This window comes from Salarias fasciatus, chromosome 20, assembly GCF_902148845.1.
Source record: "Salarias fasciatus chromosome 20, fSalaFa1.1, whole genome shotgun sequence".
Lineage (NCBI taxonomy): Eukaryota > Metazoa > Chordata > Actinopteri > Blenniiformes > Blenniidae > Salarias > Salarias fasciatus.
Window position 1 is genome coordinate 24,047,785 of NC_043764.1, and position 25,275 is coordinate 24,073,059.

The 25,275-nt window shown below is 47.4% G+C and overlaps 2 protein-coding genes across 3 annotated transcripts in view; one reads left to right on the top strand and one right to left on the bottom strand.

Moving 5' to 3' along the window:
• rarga (retinoic acid receptor gamma a) overlaps window positions 1-494 on the bottom strand; it is a 42,231-nt gene extending 41,737 nt beyond the window's left edge. The window contains exon 1 of one of the 2 annotated variants that reach the window (XM_030119395.1): window positions 280-494. The gene's annotated coding sequence lies outside the window, so the exon portion shown is untranslated. The remainder of the gene's footprint in view (window positions 1-279) is intronic. The other variant, XM_030119397.1, reaches the window with a different exon arrangement.
• A 3,098-nt stretch (window positions 495-3,592) lies between these two features.
• LOC115408566 (nuclear receptor subfamily 1 group D member 1-like) lies at window positions 3,593-24,752 on the top strand. Its single transcript, XM_030119394.1, has 8 exons — window positions 3,593-4,244; window positions 18,691-18,999; window positions 19,092-19,180; window positions 19,280-19,424; window positions 21,941-22,521; window positions 22,624-22,809; window positions 22,917-23,127; window positions 23,233-24,752. Exons 1-8 carry the CDS (start codon window positions 4,220-4,222, stop codon window positions 23,427-23,429), a joined length of 1,743 nt encoding a protein of 580 aa, XP_029975254.1. The 5' UTR covers window positions 3,593-4,219; the 3' UTR covers window positions 23,430-24,752.
• The last annotated feature ends 523 nt before the right edge of the window (window positions 24,753-25,275 follow it).

Below are 25,275 nucleotides of genomic sequence, written 5' to 3' on the forward strand. Positions count from 1 at the left end.
GGAGCCGCGGGCTGAGCGCTGCAGGTGTGTGTGTTGGCAGCCACTCCTGCTCTGCTCGGTCCTCTGCTCGCAGTTTCGACAGCCTGTAATTATCTCCGCCGTGACGCGCTCCCGTGATGAATGCGTGAGCGCCACGCACACGCACATACAGTAAACACATTAAAGCCCCCGGAGCTCTGGACGTCTACTTTGTTTTTTGTTTTGTTTTTTGTTTTTTTAAACGCGTCCAAATTAGTCACGGCCCGGGATGATGATGTATGCAAAGCGGCCAGATCCTACCTTCCTGAGCCGGGAGAAGTTTGAAGCCTCGGCTCTACTCGAGAACTCTTTTCCTCGGCAGAAGTTTGACGCGCACCGACGCACCGCAGAGTTCCGTGAAGGAGACGGCGCGGAGCCGCAGACTGCGCAGACACGGGGGTCCCGGGGTCGCCGCTCCGCTCCAGAGAGCACTCCAGTCATTTGTCAGTCAGAGAACCTCCGCTTGTTGCCAGTCGGTCGCCGCGTCCCGGCAGCTCAGGGGCGTCGATGAGATGAACCGCGCCAGCGCATTTCTGACGCAGTGACTCCCCCCAGTGGCGGAGGGAGGAACTCCCAGGGATCAGGAAGAGCTCAGCTGGCCAGAATATGTGTTTCACAATTTTAAAGATAATCTGTGAGAGCGTTTACATTGCTTTCACAATCATGTCTAACTATAGTTTATTCTTTCCCTTGGGGAAATTCATTTTTTTCCACGGTGACCCGTTATATCTCTAGGATGCTATGGGAAACATCAGTGCTCCAGGGAACTGATGGGGGTCGAGGGGTCAGTAGTCTCCTATCAGCTGTGGGATTCAAACCTGGGAATTGTTGATTCCAAGTCCATCTCTCTAACCTCTAGACCTCCACTGCCCACACACCAGGCGATGTGACTGTCATGTAAGGTGCATCTTCCATCCAATGAGAGCAGTTTGGGGCAGAAAATAGAGAAAGAGTCTTATTTTCCATCAGAGAAATGACCTCTTGACGGACTGGAGACCTGTCCTGGCTGTAGCCTGCCTTTGCTCATAGCAGGGATTGGCTCCCTGTGCAGGATAAAGCAGAATAGAAGATGGATGGATTAATTATGGACATCACTCACTTACAAGTGTTTGTCCACTTCAACAGATGGGGACGCAAACCTGCAACATTCCGGTTGACAGGTGACCTGCTCTACCAAACTGAGCCTTAAGATAGCAGTAGAGCAGTGTGAAACAAATAGTAGTTCAATAAAACACATTTTTAGAACTGCAGGCTCTGATGTGTAACTGTAGGCCTGTGCAGCTGCCTTCTTTAACAGGGATCCACAGAAAGTCAAATGTGACGAGCAATGTGGACTTCACACACAAAAAGACACCACCTGCTCAAGGTCAACATATAACCAAGGGGGTCATCAAGCTGTGTGAGGATGAGCCCCCACAGAGTTGAACAACATTTCCTGATAATTACCACCTTAATTATATAATCATTAATGGATGATGAGCTCCACAGGTGATAAAATGCGAAATAAAAAGCAACGACCTTTTGATGGTAATTAAAAGCTTTTAAAATAAATTCTGGTGTATTTTTATGCATATTCAGCAACTGTTAGACTCACATTCTGCAGCCTTTTTCAATCTCTCCCTTACTAACCTCAAGTCTGTGTAGAGTTTGTGCGTTCTCCCAAGATAGATAGATAGATAGATAGATAGATAGATAGATAGATAGATAGATGCATCCTAAAGGTTCTCACAGCACTTGTGTAGGTCCCACTTTGAAGGTCCCACTGAGCACAGTGACCTCCACTGTCTGTAAATAGAAGACATTCAGGGGGAGCAGGCTAGAGGGAACTTAGTCAGGAAGGTGACCAAGAATCTGATGGTCACTATGTCAGGCCTCCAGTTTTACTCTCCTTCAACCATCTCTACTACAATCCACCAATAAGGCCTGTGTGGTTGAGTGACCAGATGGAAACCACTCCTTTATAAAAACCTTAATGCAGCCTGTCTGGAGTTTCATAAATTGCACATGAAGGACTCTCAGACAACAAGAAACTAGATTCTCGGGTCTTATGGGGCAGATGTCAAATTCTTTGATTTGAATGCTAGGCATAATGTTTGAAGTAAACCAGGCAGCACTCATCAAGGCCGATACCATCCCCACAGTAGAGCACGGTGGTGGCAGCATCATGCTGGAGGGAAACTAATCAGGATAAAGGGAAGGATGATATCCTGGATGAAAACTTGCTCCGCCTCAGACTGCGATGATGGTTTATCTTTCAGCAGGACAACGACTCACAGCACATAGTTTAAATATCAAAGGAGGCTTCAGTACAACTCGGTGAAGCTCCTCAACTGGACCAGTCAGAGCCCAGACCTGAATCTGATCGAACATCTCTGGAGAGATCGCAAAATGTCTGTATTGACACTCCAAGTCCAACCTGATGGAGATTGAGAGGTTCTGCAAAGACGAATGAATGTCCAAAGAAAGGTGCGCTAAGTTTCATCATCTTTAAAAAGCTTTGAAGCTGTAACTGTTGCCAAAGGTGCATCAAAAGTATTACGTAAAGGCTGTGAATGCTAATGTACATGCGATTTCTTAATTTAGCTTATTTCTAATGTATTTGCAAGAATAAAGAAAAAACCTTTCCCACGTTGTTATGGGGTATTGTGTACAATCTCGATGGGTAAAAAAAATGGAATGAGGCTGTAATGTAATGAATTGTGGAAAAACTGAAGTGCTGCATGATATATTTACATATTTCATTTACAATGGAAATTATCTGCTCATAAATGAACACTAACATTTTAACATTTCCTTCCATTGTAGTTCACTTTGATCTATATCAAATCACTGGCTTCCCGTGGCTATTTTCCTTTAATATTTCCTTGTTTATGAACTCATTGAGGTGCACAGTCTGCTTTAGAAATGAAACTAACTCCAAGGATCACTTTAGTTTCGTTATTGCTATGTGTTGCCACTGGGGGGCGCTTTCCACAAGCTGACTGAAAATGATCCTGTATGTTTAGAGACTTGGGTTATGCCTTACTGATTCAAAGTTTTAACTTTTTGGAGCAAAGTTTCCTGACCGACCTTTTGGAAATGGTTACTGATTACCACGGTCAAACTAACCCAATTCTGTCTTCACTTGTAAATGTACAGATTGACTAACGATGGAAAAAATAAATTCACAAAACATGATTTTATCTAAGTAAAAATATCAGTATAATTTTGATACCGAGTTGGGTGTTTGTGTGACTTTTTATTCAAGCAGCAGGCGTCCAGCGCGTCATGGATCGAATTGCGCATCTACATTTTCCTCTAGCACATGGGCTTTAAACTTGGCACATGCACGGTGTTTGGCATGTCTCCGTGTTTACAGTCGGTTTTGCAGCGCCGCTTGTCAGAGAACAGGCAGTCACGGTGAGCCACGCCTATTGTCCATGTGTTTCATCCTCCAATCTCTCCATCCCTCCGCACCACACGCTCGGTGTTTTGCATAAAATGTGTATCAGTAGGGCAGCGCTCTCCCCGGCACATGCAGAGCGCACATGTAGCGCGGCTTTACTGAACACATACCACGGTCGAATAAGCGCATCAAACTCCCCTCAGCTGCAGATCCCCGCCAATGAAAACGCACAAAAGCGTGAAGGAGAGAGAGAGTGGGAGAGAAAGGACTCCGCGAGATACAAAGAGTGAGCCAAATCCCACACAAACAGTCACAACACAAGTTGGGGGGGGAACGGAAAGGCGGTCACATTTCCGACTCACCTGCAAACGTGATTGATGTGTGAGTTTGTATCAGTGGGTGTGTATGTCAAGCCTGTCACTGTTCGCGAATGTGCTGACTCCACTTTCTTGGAATTTAAGTGATTCGCCTAATCTTCGCTCGTGCAACATCACGCGCGCTCGAAACTAGGTGCAGCATCCAGTGGGCACAAGGCGTCCAGGTATCTTTGGAGAGAACAGTCCGATCTGTGCTTCACCTCTGTCAAGACGTGGTACCTGCACGGCTGCCTACTTTTCACTGGAGAGAGAAACTTTACGCGCTCCGGACACCTTTCCATCACTTCTCCTTTTTTTTGCGCTCTATGGAGCAGGTGTTCTGCGCAAAACTGTTTTTTGACTTTTTCGACGATCTTCAAAAGACTTTCACGGCATCATAGTCACATTAAGAGACGTTCATCGTGAAGTTTATTTGAAGCCATCAACGCCAACAAGAGAGATGGATAACAGCCCTGGTGGTGGTGGTAAGTTCAACTTTATATTATATCGATTGCTGATTGTGACATAAGAGCTTCAGTTGATCAACGAGACAGTTTTATTCAAACAATCGATAAAACAAGTACTTTAATTTTATATGCAATCATTAACAAAATAAACACATTTTAAATTTGACTCGGAAATGAATGAATGAATGAATGAATGCATCGCACGAGGTTTGTCATTTATTAATTTTCACTGAAATATTAACTTTTGTCAGGTATCTGCAAATGTTTAGAATGTTACACGTGAGGACTTTGTTGTTATTCACCAACAATATGCACTTTGCTTTCAAAGTTTGGGACTTTAGACTTGATTAAAATGGGTGATTGTATATTTGTTCTTAGTGTGGCAACGGGAAGGGGAAATTGTGTAGTGGTGTACAGCGTTGATTATTGGACTGATGCTGTACACCACGGGGCCTGACAACGCCACCCTGGGAGTTACACCCAGGGAAATATGTGCATCATAAGGTGCCCCTTACGGCACCCAGGTCCGGAACTAAGGCAGCAGGAGACGTGGTTCCGTTCAGAAAATAATCTTTTTATTAAATACCTCAAATCACACACATACCCTAAAATTGGAGGGAACGACAGGGAAGCCCAACAGAGGCTGGCTTACCGTTAGGGGCACAGTGTAGGAGGGGAGAAGAGCGTCTCGAAGGGATCACCCCAGACACACGTGAACACTTTCACACCAAAATAAAGATGAACACACTCAAACTATGGGGTGTACACACGTCACACAGGAAGGAGACCACCACCCGGGAACACCTGCACCACCACCGCCACGCTCAGCCTCTGGAGGGGAGGAAAGAGAAGGGAATAGTTAAAAGGGGGAGGGTTTCCTAACAACCAAACAATAATCAAAAAGAATCAGTAATCAAAAATCAATCTAACACAGGTGGTGGGCAGTCCCAACACAACAAGTAAAATAAATAAATGCAATGACTGTAAACTGCCCCCACCTGAAATTAACAAACAAAACTTATTTCCTTTTAACAAAACAGAAAGGGGAGAGGATACCCCCTTACAACAAGGGAGAACTTAACTAAAAAGAAAACACACAAAAGAGAACCAACAGAAATATGCCATCACGAGGAAAATCAAATAAACAAAAGAAAGCAAACCAAAGCAAGAAAAGAACCCAACGGTACTGTGATGGCACCACCAGAAACAAACAAATCAGACAAACATAATATAACTAAGACCCCCGAAATAAGGAAGGGGGAAATTAATAACCCTTAATCATTCACACCCTAAAAATAACATGGTGCAGCGCATCGCCCGACAATTGCGTTTGTGGTGCTCAGCAGTGACAGCCTCGCTGCCGGCTGCATGCAGGTTGCAGACCAGGACCACTGGAGGGGACCGGGCAGCAGTTCAGCTGAGAGCACCAAATCCGCAGTCACAATTATCTTCGCCGTGCACCGTCACCACGAAGGCAGTCTTGCAGCAGAAAAGCAGCGGCAGAGCCCTAGCATGTGGAATGGAGATCTGGTTAATAAAGTTGGTGTAAAGGAAGGCCATGAGGGCTGTGTTGCCAACATACCACGCCAACAGCATCCGTCTGTCCACCCGACAGAGAGGGAGGGGGGGGGGGCGCGGCGTCACGGGAGTAATCACCGCAGTTTAGTGGTAGCTCAGCCTGGCAGCTGTTCACTCTAAGCAAATCGAAGCTGAGCAGAACGCCGATCGCTCTAAGGCGAGCAGAAACACAGAACCGGAAGAGAGGGGCCGAAGGGGCGGGACATGCTCTCAATTCCAACACAGCACCTGAAGCGCAGATACAGTGTGCCTTTATAGCCAGCTCCCCCTGCTGGGATTGGCTAATTACTGCAGGCCACCCAGAAACCTCCTCCTGCTACAGTCCACCCCCGCTTCGGAAATCGTCGCCCCGACGATGAACCTTTTAATTCCCACACCATCACCTAATCCCATGGCCTAAAGACAGTGATCACCGTACTAGAGGCCAAGTCAGAGGGGTCCGCAGCCCCTTGGACGGGCTCCTGGACTGATCGTGGTAAACGATGGACGTTGGGGTGTCGACCAGCAGTTGACCGTGCGGTCCGTCGTATTGTTGTTCCACTGGGGACCTCGAGGGTGACGGACGGCACAGCCAGCAAAACGGGCGGCCCGTTACCGGGTACAGTAGGATCAGATTCTGGTGGTGTGGACAGCGACTGGGGAGTCGTGTGGGGCGCTGCGGCTGTTGGAGCCGGAGCTGCTCGGGAGGCCTCCTGTCCCAGCAGAAACAAATCCTCGTCACCTGATAGTTCATCTTCTGACTGAGGCAGGTCATTAGGCGGTGAACAAGGAGTGTGGGCACTACCAGTAGGGGCAGTAGTAACCACTGCCTTTAACAGTGCGCGATTGACCTGTCTGGCTTTGGTGTGGTCGTCAACAGGCGCAATGGTGTATACCGACCCTCCGCCGGTCGGTGCTCTCACCACTCTGTAAACCACAGGGCCCCAGAGATCTTGGATTTTCTGACGGCCTCGCACACTAAAATCCCGCAACCGCACCAACTGTCCTTCCATCAGCGGTGCATCTTGAACATGTCGGTCATAGTTTTTCTTCCTGCGTTCAGCCGCGACCCTCAACCTTTCTCGGGCCCCTTCAAAGGCCACATGTAACCGAGCCTGGTGCTCCTGAACCCACTCATGAATGTCGCCGCCAACAGGATCTGGGACTCTACCCAACAGGAAGTCCACTGGGAGTCTAGGTTCTTGCCCAAACATCAAATAGAATGGGGACTCCCCCGTGGCCTGGTGGGGAGTGGTGTTGTAGGAGTACAAGACCTGTGGCAAGCAGGAGTGCCAATCTCGTTTACGGGACACTGGCAAGGTTCGCAGTAGGTTGTGGAGGGTGCGATTGAAGCGCTCACACTGGCCATTACCAGCTGGATGGTAAGGAGTGGTACGGGATTTCTGGATGCCATAGAGGTTACAGAGCTGTTGAATAAGGGAGCTCTCGAAGTTACGGCCCTGGTCTGAATGTATACGGGCAGGGACCCCGAACTTAAAGAACCACTCTGAAACCAAAACCTGAGCCACCGTAGCGGCTCTCTGATCCCGAGTAGGTACAGCAAGCGTGTATTTGCTGAAAACATCGGTCATAATGAGCACATTTTCCAGGCCATTATGACTCGGCTCCAGGACAGTGTAATCCATGGCCAAAATCTCATTAGGGCGAGATGCCAGCAAATGCCCCATAAAGGCCCGAGCTGCTGGTTGGTTGTCTTTGGCAACCTGGCACCTTTCACAAGCCTGACACCACTGGGCCACATCAGAGGACATGCTTGGCCAGTAACACCGCTGCCGCAGTAGCCCCAAAGTTCTCTCTACCCCCTGGTGATCATGGCCCTGATGAACCTGCGTAAGCACCTCCCCCTTTAAAGCAACAGGTAGCAACAACTGCAGCATCATCTCGGCCCCATCGGGCCGGAAGACCTTCCGGTACAGGATCCCATCACTCTCGACCAACCGGTCCCATTGACGGATCAACGCCAAAGCGGGAGGAGATAGTTGTCTCCGCTCCTGCACCTCAGGTCGCCGCTTCCGTCTCCAGAACCCCAGGATCTCCTGCAAAACCGGATCTGCTTCTTGTAGGGCCTGAAGATCAGAGGGTGTGTGATGTGGCAGGGCAACTACAGCAGCCTGCGTGACTCCCGTCGGTGCATGCCCCAAAGCCTGCTGCAGCGGCTCAGGGAGTGGTGTGCCAGGAACCATGGCCTCCAGGGCTGATGGCTCCGGCAGATGCTGGCGAGATAGAGCGTCTGCATTCTTGTTGCTCCTCCCAGAGCGATACCTTATTTCAAAGTCGAAGGATGCTAACTGGGCAGCCCAACGCTGCTCTGTAGCACCTAGCTTAGCTGAAGACAAGTGACTGAGGGGATTATTGTCAGTGTATACGATACACTTGTGGCCCAGCAGGTACTCCCTAAACTTCTCTGTCATGGCCCACTTAAGGGCCAAAAACTCTAGCTTCATGGAGCTATAGTTGGACATGTTGCGCTCTGTGGGCTTTAAACCTCGGCTAGCATAAGCTATCGGTCTAACCTTCCCATCCTGCTCTTGTGAAAGCACAGCGCCGAGGCCCCCAAAGCTTGCATCCACTTCCAGGATGAAGGGCAAGGAGAAGTCTGCATATGCCAGCACTGGTGCCTGGATCAGCTTCGCCTTCAGTGCCTCGAAGCTTTGGTGGCACTCCTCTGACCACCTCTCGAGAAGGGCCTGGTCAGTTGGCTTAGACTTCTTGCCTCCCAGCTCGGCCACCAGCCTGTGAAGGGGGGCTGCCAACTTGGCAAAACCTTCCACAAAGCGTCGGTAATAACTGGCAAAGCCGAGAAATGACCGCAGCTCGGAGATGTTACATGGAGGCTGCCAGTTGGCCACTACTTCCACCTTCCTGGGGTCTGTGGAAACGCCTTTATCACCAACCACATGGCCCAGGTACAGCACCTCCCGCTGAAAGAATGCACACTTGTTAAGCTTAGCTTTGAGGCCTTGCTGCTGCAACCGCCTCAGCACCAACTCCATCCTCTCTAGATGTTGATCAACAGTGGAGGAGAAGACAACAATGTCATCCAAATAGAGCAGCAACGACTGACATTGTTGGTCACCAAACAGTCGCTGCATCAGACGCTGAAATGTGCTGGGGGCATTGCAAAGCCCGAAGGGCATGCGATTCCACTCAAACAGGCCAAAAGGGGTACAAAAAGCTGTTTTGGGACGGTCGGCCTCTGAAACCGGGACCTGATTATACCCGCTGGCCAGATCAAGAGTAGAAAACCAGCGGGCACCAGTCAGGGCATCCAAAGATTCCTCGATGCGTGGAAGGGGGAACGCATCCTTCCTGGTCTTACTGTTAAGTTGTCTATAATCGACACACATTCGCAGGCTGCCATCCTTCTTCTTCACGAGTACAATCGGGGAACCATAAGGGCTATTGCTCTCCCTGATCACCTGAGCATCGAGCAGCTGGTTTATATGCTCCTTCACCACCTCGTACTCAGACGGTGGTATGCGCCGGTAACGCTGCCTGACAGGAATATCATCCAGTAAGGGGATGTCGTGAGTTATCAGGTCAGTGCAGCCAAGGTCCCCATCATGGGCAGAAAAGACAGACTCGTACCTCTGTAGGAGAGACCTCACCTTGCCTTGCTCATCCACGGCTAAGCCAGACAGGTCGATGGCCGCTATCTGCTCCTGCACTGTGGGGGAGATTACCTGGGAGGCCACCGTGGCTACACTGGATGGAACCTCTGTGATTCCCACAGGTAGGCTGACCACTCGAACTTCATGTAAAGTGCCAACAACTGTACGCGGGTAAAGCAGGACAGCCGAGGAGCCCACGTTTACAATGGGAACGTAGGCTGTGCCTCTTACCACTCGGACCAAGGACGGCGAGGCAAGTAGTCCGGCTGGGAGGCCAGACTCAAGGGGTTCAAACAACGCGCTAGACCCCGAGTGCTGTTCTGCACATGTGCCCACCACAATCTTCATTGTACCACCAGGAATACGACAAGCCTTCCTGCCGCTGACCTTCACCCTGCCCGTGACATCCCTAGGGGCCTGCCCACTGGCCTTATGGCACTTTTGCAGTGCCCGCATGACCGGTTCTGGTGCCTCAGCTACCGAGGGCAAATCAAAAAACTCCAGCCCATGCTGGCTAAACAGCTCGCGGTAGCATCTGCGAATGATGTTCATCCCCAAGACACCAGGGGGCTGAGAGGCCCCACTTACAGGAGGGTCCTTCACCACTAACACCCCACATCGTGGCATTACCTTCCCACAGAGCTTGACATCGAGCTCCAGGTAGCCGATGTAGGGGATAGCCAATCCATTGGCAGCTCTGAGCTGCAGCCAATGGCAAGACTGAAGCCTCTCCCGACCCCAGGGCTCAAAATGCTGAAGGAAGAAGCTTTCAGTGACTGTAGACACCATGGACCCAGTATCCAAAAGGCAAGGAACACTAACATCTCCCATGCTCACCTCTACCTGTGGACAAGCCGACATGAGCTTCAAAGCTTCCCCTACCCCACTGAAAACGACCCCTGAGCCAGTGGCTACTCCCCCCGAATTGTGGCTCTGCAATTCGGCGGGTGCTAGTTTTCCGGGTCCTGAGCAGAGCGGGATTGCCGGCTGGACGGCAGAGGTGCAGGAGAAGGGGACTGGGCGCGAGGGACACGCACGCCATCACACTCACTCGCATAGTGGCCTGGCTGCTGACAGCGTCTACAGATAATGGGGCCACGACGAGGTGGAGGGCGACGCTGAGTGGGGTTCTGCAAGGCAGAGATACTTTGAGTAAGGTTATTCAACTGCTCTTGCTGCAGTCTCAACATCTCTCTCACTTCCTGGAGCTCTGAGACTGGGGGTGGAGTAGCTACCCTCGGGGGGCCGCCACTCACCCCATACTGAAGCCCCAAAGCTGAAGGCACACTGTGACTGCGGCCCCTAACCCCTCCGGGCAAACCCTCACGTTCCCACCGAATCGCCTCACTCCTTACCTCGAGCAAATTAGCAGTAGGTTGCCGACGCACAAACTGTTTTAATTCGCGGCGGAGGGCACCATCCAATACGGACTCGACAAACTGGTCACGCAACATAGCCTCTGCATTCGGCATCTCACTAGGTGCACGCGCTTTCACCGACGCCATAAGACTCATCAGTGCGAGGGAAAACGCATGGAGTGTCTCTCCTTCTTGCTGCCGCCGGGAGAAAAATGCCTCCTGCAGAGCTACGTAAGACTCCGAACAACCGTACAGTTCCTGTAGAACCGCAAATATCTTATCTGGGTCATCCCTCTCTGCGCTAGGACGATATTTGATTTCTTCCCTTGCCTCCCCTTCGAGGTGGTCGAACACAAAGAATGCCTGGTCGGATGTGGACAAATGGCGCGCCCTCATGCAGGCCTGAACCTCCTCAATCCACTCGTTCAACCCCATCCCTGACTTCCCTCTAAACATGGGGCATTTCCGGTCACGAGGGACAAAAACCAGCCTCTCAGTCATGGATATACTGGAAGTGGAAGGAGCAGAAGTAGTAGGCAAGGCAGTGCTTGGACCAGGCCTTGCTGCAGCCTGTTCCTGTCGCAGCCTCTCATTATCTGCTTTTAACTGCAGAACTAACTCCTTCAGCTCTTTTAGTTCCTCCTCCATAACTACACCCTAACAATATAAGGGCAGGCCAATAACCAGAATGGGGCGGGGGACGGGAGAAGAGGGGAAACAATTTTCCTCAGAACTCACCAACCACGGGAACCCTGCCGCTGCTTTGCCTTTGAAAGAAACAAAAGAACAATTAACTCAAAAATTCAAAACCAGCAACCAATGGTTGAATTGAAATAATAAAACAAAACAAAATGAAAAAGAGAACTCAACCGAAAAAGAAGAAAGAAAATAAATGAAGGGAACACACGTCTCTGCTTACCAATAGTGATCCTGCCGACAACGCCAGATTGTGGCAACGGGAAGGGGAAATTGTGTAGTGGTGTACAGCGTTGATTATTGGACTGATGCTGTACACCACGGGGCCTGACAACGCCACCCTGGGAGTTACACCCAGGGAAATATGTGCATCATAAGGTGCCCCTTACGGCACCCAGGTCCGGAACTAAGGCAGCAGGAGACGTGGTTCCGTTCAGAAAATAATCTTTTTATTAAATACCTCAAATCACACACATACCCTAAAATTGGAGGGAACGACAGGGAAGCCCAACAGAGGCTGGCTTACCGTTAGGGGCACAGTGTAGGAGGGGAGAAGAGCGTCTCGAAGGGATCACCCCAGACACACGTGAACACTTTCACACCAAAATAAAGATGAACACACTCAAACTATGGGGTGTACACACGTCACACAGGAAGGAGACCACCACCCGGGAACACCTGCACCACCACCGCCACGCTCAGCCTCTGGAGGGGAGGAAAGAGAAGGGAATAGTTAAAAGGGGGAGGGTTTCCTAACAACCAAACAATAATCAAAAAGAATCAGTAATCAAAAATCAATCTAACACAGGTGGGGGGCAGTCCCAACACAACAAGTAAAATAAATAAATGCAATGACTGTAAACTGCCCCCACCTGAAATTAACAAACAAAACTTATTTCCTTTTAACAAAACAGAAAGGGGAGAGGATACCCCCTTACAACAAGGGAGAACTTAACTAAAAAGAAAACACACAAAAGAGAACCAACAGAAATATGCCATCACGAGGAAAATCAAATAAACAAAAGAAAGCAAACCAAAGCAAGAAAAGAACCCAACGGTACTGTGATGGCACCACCAGAAACAAACAAATCAGACAAACATAATATAACTAAGACCCCCGAAATAAGGAAGGGGGAAATTAATAACCCTTAATCATTCACACCCTAAAAATAACATGGTGCAGCGCATCGCCCGACAATTGCGTTTGTGGTGCTCAGCAGTGACAGCCTCGCTGCCGGCTGCATGCAGGTTGCAGACCAGGACCACTGGAGGGGACCGGGCAGCAGTTCAGCTGAGAGCACCAAATCCGCAGTCACAATTATCTTCGCCGTGCACCGTCACCACGAAGGCAGTCTTGCAGCAGAAAAGCAGCGGCAGAGCCCTAGCATGTGGAATGGAGATCTGGTTAATAAAGTTGGTGTAAAGGAAGGCCATGAGGGCTGTGTTGCCAACATACCACGCCAACAGCATCCGTCTGTCCACCCGACAGAGAGGGAGGGGGGGGGGCGCGGCGTCACGGGAGTAATCACCGCAGTTTAGTGGTAGCTCAGCCTGGCAGCTGTTCACTCTAAGCAAATCGAAGCTGAGCAGAACGCCGATCGCTCTAAGGCGAGCAGAAACACAGAACCGGAAGAGAGGGGCCGAAGGGGCGGGACATGCTCTCAATTCCAACACAGCACCTGAAGCGCAGATACAGTGTGCCTTTATAGCCAGCTCCCCCTGCTGGGATTGGCTAATTACTGCAGGCCACCCAGAAACCTCCTCCTGCTACACTTAGTGTTTGGGGCTTTAAGTCAGAAAGAAGTGCCTTTTCAGAAGAGTTTGTTATTAATGTGACAGCAAATGTGGTTTTTCTGTATAAATTGGACACAAAAAATCGGTCAGTGTGTTGCTGTGCTGCGTTCAGGGGTCTTCTTAAAAGCGCACAGCGTGGATCGCGGCTCGTGGTACAGAGGCTGGCCACTTCCTGTTTCCCTCCATGAAAACAAACTCACGTGGAGCTACAGTACACAGCCTGTCACTGTAGTCATAATCTGTCAATGCCAGAACATTAACTGCATCCTAACACGCCGTTTCCCCAGTGGGGACACACGCGCACTTCGCAGCGAAGGGCGGGCTCGTTTCTATTTCCAAGGCTAACTGTGGGTGCCTGCAGCATAAAAGAAAAAAAGTTGATAACCGCGCGACTTCTATCCGTTAAGTGGCATTAGGCGGCGTTTGTTCGAGGTCAGCCAAAGGTTCACATGCTCTCTGCTTTCCGCTGCTAATTGACGGTGAATCATTTACAGCAGCGACAGGTCACGTTCCTGCACAGGTGATGGGCGCAGCCTGCGCTCTGCCAGCCAGGCACCGTGACAGCAGACCTGAACCCACTCACCGGGTTATGACTTGGCATTAACACTCAAGTGTGCCACTTTATTTCACCTATTAAATCAACGTGCATTGATAAACATAGCCCAGATAAGATCTGGCTTTTTTTTTAACTCCTTATAACTGGACATTTCATGTTTTTGAACATTTTTTTGCTTCTGATCATTAAAACAAAACAGTTTTGATATGAAATGACATTTTTACCCTCCTCACTTAAGAGACCACTTGACCTAGGATTAATATTTAATATTTAAGCACTGTTTTGGCATAAAGATTGCTTGATTTAATTTATTACAAGCATGTAGTGCTCTAAACAAACCAGTAAAAATCTTTATTACCATAATGTTCCTTACAGAGAAGATTGGGTTGTGCAGTGGGGGTGAAGGATGTCACTGTGACATTCACTCCAAGGTTAATGTAATGGTTGGTTATTGTACATACAGATCTTATAGACTGTCAAATAAGGTGGAAATATAGTCCTACATGATATCCAGAATGCACACATACAAGCCAACTTTTTTCATTTTCATTTTCCTGCACATATCTTGGACAGATAACAAGATTTATGACCATTTTTAAAGATATATGTTTCAAATTTGGTCCAGCTTGAATCATCAAAGCGGACAAAATAACACATGTACCTTGTCAATGCTTTATCGTGCATTAATTCAAGAATACTTTAGGCTTGGCCACAACTTTGACTGCAAGTCAAAGGTCATCTCTGTAGGGACCATGTGCAACATATGCGTCATATGTACTTCTAGGACATAGCTATACTGATAACACGTGTTGTATTTTGGTTTTCAAAAGCTTATATGAGAGCAAACATCTGGACACTCAGATTTCCTTGCTTCCCTCTATATAACATCATGTATCATTTTCCTCTCATTGATATCTCCTGAAATGGTCCCCTAGTGGTGATTTTCTGCTTTATTTTCATTCCACATGATCAGAAACGGCGTACTGTAGATCTCTGCTTTAGCATAATTCACTGAGCAAACCAAATGTTCAGCATTTTAAACGTATGAGCAAATAGAAAGTACTGTGTGTTTGCTGCGCATATATTAGGGGAAACCGGTTTCTACGTTGTTCACTCGAATCGAGGTGTGGGCTTTTGGAGTTAAACCTGCATTAAGTAAGAGAAACAGACTGAGGGAGTTTCTGCTGAGAGGGTTTGCTGGTCTGAGGTCTGCTCACACTGACACATGGATCTGTCCCTACTGTTCCTGAAGCGGCTGGATGGCGGTGCAGCTGGTGCTGCTCGGTCAGACCACCCCGCCGCACAACATGCTGCTCTATTTAATTTGGCTCTTTAATTATAAGCCCCTGGCGCACTGTAGCCGCTCGGGCTCCGGGCTGGAAGCGCGGCTTCACGTCTTCCCAGTGAAAGCTCCGTCAAAAAGCCCGCTCACGTGGCTCCGCTTGCAGAGCCGCGTGCGACGCGTGAGACGCTCGGGCCGCCTCCCGCCCCCCTCCCCCGTCCCCGCTGCTCTCCCTCCGCTCTCACGGGCGCCTCTGTGTTGATGTCGCCTGCGGTGATGGTGAGGGAGAGCTTGGTCAGTGGGTCAGCGATTCCATGCATTAACTTCTTCTTCCTTTTTTTTTTTTTTTTTTTTGTTCCGGTCACGTTTCCCAGCCTCATGCAACATTCACTTGCATTGTAGGCGTCTGTTTTTTTTTTTTTTTTTGATCACAGACCTGGCAGTATGGTAGAAGCTGACTTGATTTTTTGACTCTGCAACATCTGCGTCCAACTCTCCGGTTCAGGGCGCACATCCGCTTAGGATGCGTTTCCACTGAAACGTGACTCTAATGTTAAAACCAAACATCCCTCCCACACCCACACACACACACACACACACACACACACACACACCAAACCACAGTGAAAGAAACCAGGGATGAAAGTACGGTATACTGCAGATAAAATAGTGGCTTTGAAAGCAGAGATATTGCACGACAAAGCTCCCTCCTCTGCTGTGATGATCTAATATGGTCCATCCTGCTAATTGCATGAGCCAGAATGAGCTGCTGCGTGATGCAGCACCAGTTTGGAGAGAAGCTGGAGGCTCATAGACACAATTCTATCAAGTTCCTGCGATATTGACCTACTTACACAAGCCTGGGGTAATGAAGTCTCTGCTGCACACTCTGGATATGTTCAGTAGCACAAAACATCCCTTTGGTAACAAGTCATACCCTGTATGCGTTTTATTTTTTGCACTGCTGCTGCATACTAGATTAAGCTTTCAGGGAGCCGAAAGCCATGTTTATGCTTTTCACACCCAACGGGCAAAGTTACACTTTGGTCACTTTAACTCTGAAGCACAATATGAGGCAGATCAGTGAAAGTGGGAGATAAGGGACAAGAGAGAAGCAGGGGAGGGAGCGACTGCCCGTGAAGTGTTCACTGCTCACGTTTCTCTGCCTGCTTCCAGTCTCAGGCAGCAGATTAGTGCTTGCACGGGTAAGCTAAACCTAAGATGGAAAGCAAAGACTGATTGACTCCTCAATTAATGCTGTCTGCAGTGACCTAAATTGGAGCATAATGTTGAGACTGTCAGGGAGCAGGCAATCCTCTGCCTCCATGGGAAATCCCAAACACTTTGCAGAGGTTTGGTGTGTTTCCAATAACCTGCCTGTTATGACAGGCGCACTTCTGCGTCTGACAGTCATTTCAAGTGTCATGTCATTGTGCCAAACCGCAGATGGAGGAAATTGAAGACTGTATTTTATAAATGTAAGCACACCCTGTGCTCCAACAGCAGCCAGTATTAAAGTCCTCCCCCCACCTCAGCAGTTAGAGGGATTATTAATTGACAGTGTTTGCAGCCTGGTGACTCTGAGGGTCATTCATAAACACAAGGATACAGTACATGTGAGTCTTCAGGTGGACTTGCAATGTGTTTGGGTGGCGTGGGGGTTGGGTATGGATTGTCTGCATGTAAGCTGAGGGAGAGGTGAGGCAGTCTGCTGGATCTGTCTATGGCTCTGGCATGAGTCAACAAATCCAGCAACACGTGCTGGTGGAGGGATTATCAAAACATTTGAGCTAAACAAATACCTTGTCCAGCAAAGGGCGACGCAGCAACACGGAGGTGCTGCTGCACAATAAGCACAATTTCAGCTACTGCACTGGGTCATGATCTTCAGATGAGAAACTTGTAGGTTGCATGAAGTTTTAAACCAGTAACTTTTTTTCTGAATACTTATGATTTGCATGTTATCTGTGTGTTAGAGTCCAACACAGTGACTTTCAGAATGACAGTTGATGCTGCAGCCAAGTGCACACAGTTGGAGTCCCTTCCTGTGCGAAAAAAAAAAAAAAAAAAAAAAAACGTGACTCACGCGATTCCACTGTTGGTGGCGCATGAACACATGAACCACACTGCAACAGCCTCCTCCGCCTTGCGCGCGCACGCTCGAGGAGCTTCCCAGTCAGCGTATGTTTATAAACACAGATCTGACTTCGGATTGTTGCATATGCCAACACGAGACTGCGGATTTGGTTCGGCCAGTAACCGTGTCAGGAGTCCATGCATGTGAGGCGGCGGTCAGGTGTCGTGCTGCTAGCTGGCGCTGGGCACAGTGCCAGGGGAGCGAGGCTATTATTGGAGCGGAGGAGGCAGCAGACCCCGCAGACACGTGAGGTCGTGCCTCAGCTCATCCACAACGCCTGACTAGGAGAGAGAGAGAGAGAGAGAGAGAGAGAGGAAGAGGGAGAGAGAGAGAGAGACGCGCAGAACTTCCACCGGCGCAAGCATACTTCCATGTATTTTGCGCATGAAGAGCACAGTCGCGTGATGCAGCGATTATTTACCAAAAAAAAAAAAAAAGAGAAGCACTTAGTCTGTGCATCCAGAGGAAGCCTATCTGCTTTGTTGCTGTGCTACCAGCAGTATTTTTAGCGCCCACTTTATCCGCTTGAGCGCACCATTACGCCTGTTACGCGCAGGATGAGGCAACGACGCTGCACATTCTCCGCGCCGCTCACTGCCGCCCAGAGGTTGTGCAACATTACATCACAGCGCGTCCAGCGAAGGACACAAGCCGGACGCTATCTCAGGAAATGTGGACGGACCGCATACATTTTCTACATCTCAATAATTTAAAATCAATATTAAATTAAAGTAGTTGTTTTGAATTTACGTGCATAGCGCGTGGAAATAATGCCACTTCAGGCGAAAATCATAAAATATAGATGCATTTCTTGCACTTAACCCCATTGAGTTTCATTATGTGCATTTCTTGTAAAAAATAAAACCTTTGTTGAAGAAGTGATAAATGAGCTGTCAGTCAACTTTTAAGTATTTTTAGATACTTAAAACCTATCACACTTTTCCAGACAAACCATATTTTTGGTCATGGAATAGATTAAACTAGTTTTATTAAGTCACAATTTGGAAATTTGGTATGTTAAACTGTTCTTACAGTTTTTAAAGACATTCAAATGTGTTTTAGATCAAGCCTTCCTATAAAATAGAAATATTGCAGGTGTTATATGATATATTTATAATGTAAAATAATAATTCAGTTTCTTGTCATATGGTGTAATTGTTTTGTAGTGCAATTAGTTTTTTAATTTCAACTTTCCTTTTCATGGAGAACAGAGGGGTCAGACACCCACCATCCTTTTGTTTATTGTTCCATTAAATATATAACTAATGCCCTGCCTGTTCAAAATATTAGTTGTTGTTTTGTTTTTTTTTTTTCTGTGGTTTTGCTTCTCTGAAAATGACCAGGAATTTTCACTCTTCATCTGAACTCCTAGTTTGGAATCCCCTCTGCAGGTCATCACCTCAAATTTCACTCTGATCTCAGAGAGCTGATGTGTCCCTTCCTTCCTTGCAGGAGGCGGAGGCGTCATCCTGTACGCGGGATCCTCTGGCAGCTCCAGTCCCAGCCCTGGCAGCCCCTCCAGTGGGTACCAGACTCAGTCACCCTCTTCACACTCCCAGCCCTCATCTCCAGAGGAGGTCACATTCACGGAGATCGGGGCGCTGAAGCAGAGATCAGCCGGGTGCAACACTCCATCCTCCAAACTGGTGTTCCAGTTCCCGGAGGTCTACAGCGGCCCCTCAGCTCCAGCTGCTCCTCAGCACACTTATGCCCACCCCATCGCGGGAAAGAGGCCATGTGGGTTTCACGGAACTTTTACCAGTAAGTGCTTGATCCGAATGTGAATTTTTTTTTTTTTTTTTAAATACAATTTCATGAGCATATCTAAATGACTGCTTCTTTTCCATACTCAGAGACAGGTGGAATGGTCCTGCTCTGCAAGGTCTGTGGAGACATTGCATCCGGTTTCCACTACGGAGTGCACGCATGCGAGGGGTGCAAGGTAAGCTGGTTCAGAAAAATCATGTGGAAAGTTTTTCTAAATGTTTAATTTTGGGTGCACCAGTCTCATGTGATGTCTGTTTATGTGTGTGTTTATTAGGGCTTTTTCCGCCGTAGCATCCAGCAGAACATCAACTACAAGATGTGCGTGAAGAACGAGAACTGCCTGATCATGCGCATGAACCGAAATCGCTGTCAGCACTGCCGCTTCAAGAAATGCCTCTCCGTCGGCATGTCGAGAGATGGTGAGACACTGGAACATATTTTCGGTGAAAAAGTCCCTCGTGATTCTGTGCAAATCGTGCCACAGTGCTCTGATTAGCCAGAGCAGGAGGGAAATAGGCAGCCCGGAAAGCGGCACAGCACCAGTATGTAGGTCTGGGTGAAAAATGTAATGCAGGAAGACTTTTGGGGTCATGATGCCAGTAGCTCAGTCACTCACACTGTCAGAAGACCTGCACCTGTCTCCCTCAGCGCACTGCCAGTGATTACCAGCTGCTTTTTTATCACACTCTTAAGTTTCTCAGTGTCTTTCTGCCGCCCTCTGCCGCATCCTCCCACAACACTGTTACCGTTGTGCTCTTGTTCAGTGCAGTCCCTCCCCCACTTTGTACCCACAATGTTCCCATAGCTCCCTTACATCTCCCCCTCAGACAATGATTTATGTGAGGTGGAGCCTTGAAGTCCCCGAAGCTATCTATCATCTCGAAAACTGCAGCAAACACAGGAATTATTTTAGGAAATTGGAGCGGGGTCAACTTGATTACCTTGTGTATGCCCACAGAAGATCTCCAAACAATTATTAAGAGACAGCAACAATTAAGCAAGGGATGCAGAAAACATTGTCGTGACAGAATTTATCAGGGATGACACTCCCATCACCTCGCTTTAGCTATGACTGCCTAAGATGATTGATCACTTTCCATCACAGATTAAAAGAGTTGGTCTGACCTAGAAAAACAATGCAGAATTGGGCCTATAGTGTACTCATACATCATGACCTACTTGGTGTAGTTTGCCTGTCTTCCTCCTCTCAGTATGGTTTCTGCTTATCTCCACCCTCCAGTACTCTGCATTTCCTAATCTAGTAAAGAGGTTAGTGTTATTTCTGCATGTGCCTGTCACTTCTGGAGCATAGAGAAAATAGGCTGGCAAAAAGCAACTCAGTTATAGAATAAACAGTCAGGTCGGGACTCTTAGGGGAGATTTTTCAATGTGGAGGACCACAACCTAGAAACCCCTTTTTCTTTCTGCCATTACGAAAACAGGAAAACCACATGCAACTGCCTGCAGCCCACAATAAATAGCACACGCGGATTTCACACCAGGCACTTGTGTGACTTTGGCTTTGCAGTACAGGCAAATATTTAAGTACGCTGGCAGGGTGGCACACTTTTCCTCATCCAACCAGAGCATCATCAGCAGCTCATTAGCGTGCAGTTGCTTCCTTTTATTCCTGATGAAAGAGATTAATGTCACGCTACGATATAGCCTGCATCTTCATTGAGGCATCCTGCATGCAAAGAAAAGATTTCTCTATGTTTGGCATATTTAGCAGCACTTACCGTGCGCATTGCAAGGGCAACTAAATTACCTCATTTGACTCAACAGCTAGAATTTAGAATTAATCTAATAGCGCTACTGATGGAATGCACAAACACATGCAACATTTGAACTTTTCAAGTATTACTCCTTCCAGATAACATGTTACGATTCATAAATTGAATTTTGTTGCATACAAGTGTTTCAGATAAAGCCATAATTAAACTGATCCAGCTATAAACCAAACCTCGATCTTAATGTTCAACATAATCAAGGCAAAATCTCTGTACGAATGCGTTTATGCCCCTGCATCAGGGGCATTACTAATATGCACATGTTCTCACTTCGCATGTGTCATCTTCTCTCACATCAGCCCCTTTCATGTTCTCACTTCTGTCTCCTCTCCTCATTTAAGCACTTGGAGCCCACCTTTCCCTCTCATCCTTCTTCCTCTCCACTGACATCACGCTCACGTTGCCCCACTGCCCTACTTACAATCAGAGGGAGGGAACGGCAGAGGAAGGAGACAGGGGTGGATAGAGGGGAGGATGAGGCAGATGGCAGCAGGAGGTCTATAAATAGCCTCTCCAGCTGATGGTTACTGTGAGAAGGAGGATAGAGATGCATGTGAGAAAAGGAAGTTTTCTTCCTCAAACTTAGGCAGTTCTCCTTGAAATCCTCCAACGCAGAGCTGACACAGTTTGCATTTTTACATTTATCTTTCACTTACGGTCTAAAGAAAATACTTTAGCGGTTTTTTGGCCCTACAAAAAAAGCATCACTTTACAATTCACGTGCATCCAGATTTTCAAAAAGCATTTTAGGGCGTAGCTGTGGCTGAGTTGGTCAAATAGGTCATCTTCCCTCTCACCATGTCCATGTGACCGAGTGTCTCTGGGCAAGGCAAGTTTCTCAGAGTGGTGCGCGAGCGTCTTGTGTGACCTCAGTGGTGTGTGAATGCGTGTATGATTGTGTGAGCGATTGGCTGAATGTGATGGATCATGTGAATCATTACGAAGGTGCTTGAGCGATGAAATGCTCTGTATGAATAAAGTCTGCTTTCCATTTAAATCTGTTCTAGAAATGGTTGTCACTGGATGGTTTAACATTAAAAACTGAATCCATAAATGACAGAGCAGGAAGCAACTCCACCGTCTATGTCTGCGTTTTGTCAGAGACCAAAAGCTGACCTTTCCTCCGCTGCTTGTGTCTTCTATAGCTGTGCGTTTTGGCCGGATCCCAAAGAGAGAGAAGCAGCGCCTTTTGGATGAGATGCAGAGCTACATGAACAGCCTCAACGAGTCGGCTGCCATGGACATGGAGCCTCCGGTGAGGGAAAACCCCACCAGCACGGATGACAACAGCTCGAAGGAGGCCATCGGAGCCATTTCCAGAGCCTATCGCAACATCTTCACCAGCAACAGCAGCAGCAACCAAGAGAAACCTTCCAAGAGGGCCAGCGTCAACGCTAACAACGGCGACGACAACAGCACACCTCGCTTCTCTCAGGACGGCGGTTTTCCACAAGCGTCATCTCACCCCACCCCAGCTCAGAGCTACCAGTCCTGCCCCGCTGCTCCTGCCGCTCACTGCCCAGTCGCCTCCAATGACAACCAGCCCGCATTTCACAACATGGACAATAATCGCTATACATACTTACTGTCAACAAATCAAAACCATATCCAGGCTAATGCGCCTCAGAGGGGAGGCTCTTCCAATCATAATAGTTTTCACAATGCAGGAAATGCCCACAGTCAGCCCTCCTGCCCGTGGAAACTGCCACCGGGATCTAAAGTGCTGGTAAGTACATTGAGTTGAACACGTTAAGCAAAGACAACAGTGTGATATAATCCTCGTCAGGCCAAGACACTCATGTTTGTTTGTCTTTCATCTGTCTGGCAGGCCTGTCCCCTGAATGCGTGTCCCGTTTCCGGGGCCGACCGCTCCAGTCAGGAGATATGGGAGTCTTTCTCTCAGTGCTTCACCCCTGCTGTCAAGGAGGTGGTAGAGTTTGCCAAGGGCATCCCAGGATTTCAAGAGCTTAGCCAGCAAGACCAGGTCATGCTGCTAAAGTCTGGCACCTTCCAGGTAATGGTATAATTTGTCTGCCCTTCATGAATATAAAATTCAAGATTATTCCTATGTGTGGCCAAATGAATTAGTTTTAAAGTTTTATTTCTGTCTTCCACGTTTAGGTTCTCATGGTGAGGTTCTGTACCTTGTTCAATGCGGAGGAGCGCACCGTGACCTTCCTCAATGGCCAGACTTACCCCTTGTCCACCCTGAGGGCTCTGGGCATGGGCTCCTTGCTGGATGCGATGTTTGAGTTCAGTGAGAAGTTGGGTTCTCTGGGGCTCGAGCCAGACGAGATGGCCCTCTTCATGGCCGTGGTGCTGGTCTCTGCAGGTGAGAGAGAGAGCGAGAGAGAGGGAGGGATGGTTATGAAAGTTTCTTACCTATAACCTCTAACCGTGTCTACAACTCAACACTGCCATTCTGTGTGCTCCTCAGATTGCTCCGGCATCTCGGACATGCGTGCTGTGGAGCAGCTCCAGGAGGGTCTGATCCGTGCCCTCCGATCGCTGATCACTCGCCGCCGCCCCGACGACTCTGCTCTCTTCTCCAAGCTCCTGCTGCGCCTGCCAGATCTCCGCACCCTCAACAATTTGCACTCCGACAAACTCTTGGCCTTTCGCATTGACCCTTAAGCAGGCCGCGGATTCAGCAACCACTAAGAAACAAACTGTTTTTACACACACAAACACCACCACCCACACACAGATTTTATCTTCCAAGGGCAGGACTTCCTTCAGCGATGAGGAACAAGGAATTGTGCAATCTGAATTGTTTTATTTTTTGTTTTTGATTTTTTTGTTTTTTGTTTTTTGCAAGACAAATGAGAACAGTCAACTTATTTTGACTCACTAATGATCTTCATGCAATGTTTTTTGTTAGAGGAAATGCATAAAAATACTCATACAAACTCACAAACACACAAACAAACCTCAGCACCTCAGTAAAGACTTTGTTCCAGTAAGAAAACATAACTGTGTAGTGTTAGTATTACAGTTTTAAAGCAAATATTTTGTGCACTTGCTCAGTATATCCAGTTTAACAGTAAAAGTCAGTTCACATGTTTTGTTTTTTTCTGTAAGTATCAGCAGGTTTTCACGAAGCAGCAGCTGATGGACGTTGTAGATTGAAACAGTTATTACTTAGGGACCACTGATGATCATTGGCGATGTGTCACTTTGTGTTTAAAGGAAAGGGAAACTGTATATAATACATAGTAGGATCTGAAATATTAAGGCAGTTTATGTATCGCTATTTCACAAACATACCATTGGCATCAGTACTGAAAGAAGACCACCCTTTCCACCATTTTAATGTCTCACTTAGACACAATAGGATGCATTTTGTCTGTTTTTGACTAATCTAGAAAACATTTAGAACATCTGGGATCTAATTATGCCAACTTCATGTCATTTTACGTCATTATTTCACAAAAGCATCACGTGTGTCGCTATATGGTATCACATTTGGACCGATGGAGAAGCTCCATGCACATTAAGTTGTGTAGTTCCTTTGTTTCTTTATTTTTTTTCTCATGCTGTAAATATTTTGTTTGTCCATTGTGTATCAATTACTGAACTGATACGATGGATGGGACACATGAGTTTGGTGTAAAGAAGAATGTATGGGCCTTCCTACACAGGGGAGAGGTCTGGCTTTGCCAAGGGGGGCTCCGCACAGGAGAATGTGGTATTAAGGATTCTCAGACGATTTAGACATACTTCCTTGCTATTAGATGATATATCCAACCAGCAAAATCCGTGAAATCACCAGCACTCACTCCACATGCACCCTTCCTCTGCCCCCAATGTTTGTCATACAAACACAAGAGATATTTTTGGGTGAGAGATCTAATTTGATTGGTCCTCTCATTGTAAGCTTGTTTGATTATGGCTGATTGAGCACTTGTATATTTTGTAAATTTCCTTCCTAAATAGAAACAATGATATAAAGTTCAAATTATGTATTTCTCTGCCTCTGTGTCTTTTCTTATGATTGTTTACAAAGAATCTTGAAAATATGTTTGAAGACGTTATCAGCAGAACCATCTGTTCAATTAGGCATTACAGGCAAATGCCAAGGGCCCGAAAAAACGGGGTAAAAATCCTCCTTCAATGTAAATATGTTAAAACCAATTTTTACTATGAACTCTTCAAATGGAAAAGCTCTCATAATTCAAATGTAAAGTACTGTCCGATCATTATTACTACAAATGATAAGATCAAAGAATGGTGGATGATGGATAAGGATGGACAAAGGCGTCAGTGTGAATATTTTACCAGATCTTCAGTGAACGGGGAAGAAAATCAGGAGATGTTGGCTCATGTAATCTAAAAAGGATGATAACTTATGCTACTTCTCCTACAAAATGTTTTCAAAATGAGATTATTAATTGAATAATGAAGGACGAAAGGATTGGAGAAATGCAAACCACTTCAAGTAAAATGCATTGTTTTGGACATAGTTATGCATATAGTTGTA